Here is a 5,451-nt window from a genome sequence, read left to right on the forward strand (position 1 = left end):
GGGAGGAAAGTAGAGCTTGAAGAAATTCAAGAATCACAAAGCATTGATACACCTATGGAGGAATTAGAGCAGGAAACACAAGTAGTTATGGAAGAGAAACCTGCTCAAGTAGAACAAGACCAGCGTAGGTCAGGCAGGATACGTCACCTACCTGAGAGATATGGATATCTCATAACTGATCAAGGTGATGTATTACTCATGGATCAAGATGAGCCTGTGACCTACCAAGAGGCCATAACTGGTCCCGAGTATGAGAAGTGGCTAGAAGCCATGAAATCTGAAATGGATTCCATGTACACAAACCAAGTTTGGACCTTGGTAAAGCCTCCTGTAGGAGTTAACCCTATAGGATGCAAGTGGGTCTTGAAAAAGAAGACTGACATGGATGGTAAGGTACATACCTATAAGGCAAGACTAGTTGCAAAAAGATATAAACAAATTCATGGGGTTGACTATGATGAAACCTTTTCACCAGTTGCGATGCTTAAATCTGTTCGGATTTTACTTGCTATCGCTGCATATCATGATTATGAAATATGACAGATGGATGTCAAAACTGCTTTCCTTAATGGGAATCTTCCTTAGGATGTGTACATGACACAACCTGAAGGATTTGACATACCTGAAGAACCCCAAAAGATATGTAAGTTACAAAGATCAATCTATGGATTGAAGCAAGCTTCTAGAAGCTGGAATCTTCGTTTTGATGAAACGGTAAAACAATATGGATTCATCAAGAACGAAGATGAGCCTTGTGTCTACAAGAAGGTTAGTGGGAGCATGATCGTTTTCCTGGTATTATATGTAGATGACATATTACTCATTGGAAACGATGTCCCTACCCTACAACAAGTAAAGTCTTGGTTGGGGAAATGCTTTTCTATGAAGGACCTAGGTGAAGCAGCCTATATATTAGGAATCAGAATCTATAGAGATAGACCACAAAAACTGCTTGGCCTAAGTCAGAGTACATACATAGACAAAGTGCTGAGACGCTTTAATATGCATGATTCCAAGAAAGGATTCATACCTATGCAACATGGCCTGTGTCTATCAAAAACACAATCCCCTTCAACTAAGGAAGAAAGGGATCGTATGAATAAGATTCCATATGCATCTACAATAGGATCTATCATGTATGCCATGTTATGTACTCGACCAAATGTCTCGTATGCTTTAAGTGCAACGAGTAGGTACCAATCTGATCCTGGTGATGCTCATTGGGTAGCTGTCAAGAATATCCTTAAATATGTAAGAAGGACTAAGGACTCATTCTTGATATATGGAGGTCAGGAAAAGCTGGCTGTAATTGGATACACCGATGCTAGCTTCCAGACAGATAAGGATGACTTTAGATCGCAATTTGGTTATGTGTTCTGCTTAAACGGTGGCGCTGTGAGCTGGAAAAGTTCAAAGCAAGATAAAGTTGCTGATACTACAACCGAGGCCGAGTATATTGTTGCCTCAAGTGCAGCAAAGGAAGCTGTTTGGATCAAAAAGTTCATTAGTGAACTTGGCATAGTTCCTAGCATTGTGGATCCCATTGGTCTCTATTGTGATAACAATGGTGCTATCGCACAAGCTAAGGAGCCTAGATCTCACCAACGATCCAAACAAATACTTAGGCGTTATCACCTCATTCGAGAGATAATAGATAGAGGAGATATGAAAATATGCAAAGTACCTACACTTGACAATATTGCTGACTCACTGACAAAGCCTCTTGCGCAGCAGAAGCATAATGGCCATACTAGATCTATGGGCATTAGGGGTATGCCTGATTGGCTCTAGTGCTAGTGGGAGATTGTTGGTGTAAGCCCTAGAGGCCAATACTTTTGTTACTTGTATCGAATTATTTATTAATAATAAAAAGGCTTTTTCTTTATTATCTTTGTTTAATAAAGTCCGTAGAATAGCTAGTCCGTTTAATGTATCAAGTGTGACTTGATCATGAGATCACATTAAACATAAGGACACTATTCTTAAAGTATCCGTAGTCGAGCTTTATTGTGAAGTGGGATAACATTAAAGCATTAAGACTATTATGTATATAGACTGATGATCACATCTCATGGATCATGGATAAGGAGTTATCAAGTCTTAAACATAGGTATGGATATTAAGAGTAATATTTATACTGGATTGACCCGCTATGAGAATACTATATAGAATGTTATGCAAAGTGTCATACGTTATTCTCATGGTGATAATGGTGTATACCACCCTTTGACCTGAAACGACTATGGACCCTAGATGTAGAGTCGAGTGCTTTATTGCTGATCAAACGTTGTCCGTAACTGGATGACCATAAAGACAGTTGATGAGTACTCCATGAAGCATTCTAAGGGACATGAGTGACCTAGATGGAATTTGCTCATCCCACGTAACAGGATAAATGTCTATGGGCCTAATATTGAACTGGACAAGGATGACACAGTCTATGCCTTGTGTTAAATATAGACATAAGGGCAAAAGGGTAATTACACATAAGTATTATCACAGAAGGATTTGTCAGATCACATGACATTTTCGTGTGTTGGGTAGCAGTGATGTGTTGCTAGATACCGCTCACTGTTTATTATGTTAAATACGTGATTTAATATAATTGCCAATGCCGCGAAAACCTATAATTGCCAATGCCGCGAAAACCTATAAGTGAATTGTAGAACATCGTAAGGTACAGTGTACTTAAGTAGAATACGAAATATGGTAAGGTACCACGCGCTTAAGTGAATTTGGCATATTATAAGATATGGGCCACATACACTTAAGTGGTTTTTTTTTGCTTGAAGCCCACACAAGTGGTTCTATAAATAGAACCCTTATGCAGAAGCATTTAATGCAGTTGCATTTTTCGTTTCTCTCTCTCTCTCACTCACTCAAAACCTTCATCCGTAGCAGCTAGCACTGAGATTGAAGGAATCCGTTCGTGTGGACTGAGTAGAGGCGTTGTCGTGGTTCAACGTTCGTGATCGCTCCGTAGATCTGCATCAAAGGTTTCAATCGTCATAAGAGGTAACTATTCTATCACTGATCATGCCCATTCGTAAGGATCACTAAAGGAGAAAATTTTAATTTCCGCTGTGTTTTGGATTGCCCTTCTCCTTCATCTCTCAATGTGCATCTTAATATTAGGAAGCATAAATTCATTTGGAAAAGGTTTCATGCATAAAAAATGCATCAAAAACAATTTTTGTGAAAGATGAACCTACAGGTTGACACATACGTATTTCAAGTCGACACATAGAAGAATTTTTTTTCTATGTGTCGACACATCCATTTTATAAGTCGGCCCATGCGCTGGATTATCAAAGCTTGTAGGCTCTGTTAGATGTGCTACCTCTACAAGTCGGCACATGAACTTTACAGGTCGACGCATGATTTATATAGTTCGGAACATGTGTCGAATTGGTCGCCACATGGCTTTCACAAGTTGGCTCATGCAACAAAAATTTCCAAAAATTCATAATTTTTTCAAATCTAGTGCATACATTTTTCAAATCTAGTGCATACATTTTTCCTCTAAACAGTTATTGAACAACTCTAAGAATTTTTCAAAGTTTTTCTCATGTTGTCCCTTTTTCTTGTTCCTAGTGGGGAATGGAAGCTTAACAACTAGTTTAGGCTCAATAACTGTTTCTTTCACAATAGGTTTCGGTGCTACCACTTCTTCCATTACAACTTCATCTTCTTTGATCTCAAGTTCCACTTCGATCAATTAGCCTTCCTCTTCATCCACCTCCTCGACTACTTCATCAGATTTACCATTTCTTGTTGTCACAGTGCTCACATTATTATGCTCTCTAGGATATGTCACGGTTGCACTCGGTAGAGCACCTTGTGCTTGGGAACTTGAAGTTAATTGCTGAACGATTTGACCCATTTGGACTTCAAGATTCTTTATGGATGCTATGGTGTTTTTTTTATTATTCCGGGTTTCTTCTTGAAATTGAACATTATGAGCTGCCATCCGTTCAATTGCAATTTCCCAATCAGTTTTCTTAGGGGCATGTTGTTATTGTTGTTGTTGATATTGAGTTTGGTACTAACCATGTTGAGGAGCGGTTCCTTTTTGGTCTTTCCATGAGAAGTTGGGATGATTCTTCCAACCTGGATTATATGTGTTGGAACAAGGATTATTCTGCTTCAAAAATTTGATTTCCTCCACTTTTTGAGGAGTTTCAAAACAGTAAACAGTTTGGTGCGTACCATTACAAATTTCACAATAGACAGTAGGAGCCAGTTGGACCTGCGCCACCTGTTGGGTACCTATATTCATCGCCTTCAGCTTCTTATCAACTTCAACATCTATAATATCTTCAATACGGATTTTATTAGTTTCCAACTTTAAATCTATAACCCCTTCTGGTTTGCTTTGACATCTATTGTACAACTCCAAATGCTCATTAGCAGCAATAACTTCAATGATCTTCTTGATACCGGTGGCTGTTGAAAAATTTATGGAAGCATCGGCTGTGGTATCAATCAGCTGTTTGGTCTTTATTTTGAGACCATTCACAAACATGTGCATCTGTTCAGTTGGATCCATATTATGAGTTGGGCAGGCAACCAGGACTATCTTCAATCTCTTGTAATTGTCTCCCAAAGTTTCCCCGTCTTTCTGCTTAAAATTCAGAATTTCATACCTCTTTCGCAGAAATACCGACGCTGGAAAATACTCATTCAGAAAGGCTTTTTCCATTTCTTCCCAAGATGTGATGCTACCGACAGGTAGAGAATAAAACCATTCTTCGGCTTCTTCCGCTAAGGTAAACAGGAACATTCTCAATTTCTTGGCTTCTTCGGTGTGACCATCAATTTTTAGAGTGTTGCTCATGGTCAGAAACCTCTGCAAATGCTTGTTTGCATCTTCATTCACTTTTTTTATTAAAATGCTTCCTTTCAAGCTGATTAATAGTACTCGTATGCAACTGGAAATTAGCCACATTCACTGGTTGGTTGAAAATAGTTAATATGCTGATTTATGCATTTGCACCTCAGTAGTCACCCAACATCCTTTCTGGTGGCGGTGGAGCATTAGCCATAATTTCGATTTCTCTATTGGAAACTGAATCTGAACATGAATGAATAGAAAGTCGTTCTTCATTTGATTCCAATATGGCCAATCGAGCTTGCCTGACTCTCGTCTGCAAGGTTCTCTCGATTTCTGCGTCAAAAGGAAAATCAACTGAGACCTTACCTCGCATACAAATTACAGACACAGATTAGTTTCTATAATCAAAATAAATTATTACAATAACGAAAAATAAATTTTAGTTGCAGAGCAACAAAATTTCAATTGAGATAATTTAAACTTATATTTGGCAATCCCCAACAACGACGCTAAAAACTTGATCGGGAAAATATCAAGTGTACTATTTTGCCGATGTAGTAATAATAGGGATGTTTCCCAAAGATCAATCTCGAGGATTGTGCAGTAATATATGTGTA

The 5,451-nt window shown here is 38.5% G+C and overlaps 1 protein-coding gene across 1 annotated transcript; it reads right to left on the reverse strand.

The window, feature by feature from the left end:
• Nucleotides 1-3,718: 3,718 nt before the first annotated feature.
• Nucleotides 3,719-4,783, reverse strand: LOC127094593 (uncharacterized). Its single transcript, XM_051033410.1, has 2 exons — nucleotides 4,111-4,783; nucleotides 3,719-3,963 (listed from the first exon to the last, which is right to left on the reverse strand). Exons 1-2 carry the CDS (start codon nucleotides 4,781-4,783, stop codon nucleotides 3,719-3,721), a joined length of 918 nt encoding a protein of 305 aa, XP_050889367.1.
• Between the last annotated feature and the right edge of the window lie 668 nt (nucleotides 4,784-5,451).

The sequence above is a fragment of the Lathyrus oleraceus genome, chromosome 6 (assembly GCF_024323335.1).
Source record: "Lathyrus oleraceus cultivar Zhongwan6 chromosome 6, CAAS_Psat_ZW6_1.0, whole genome shotgun sequence".
Taxonomy (NCBI): Eukaryota; Viridiplantae; Streptophyta; class Magnoliopsida; order Fabales; family Fabaceae; genus Lathyrus; species Lathyrus oleraceus.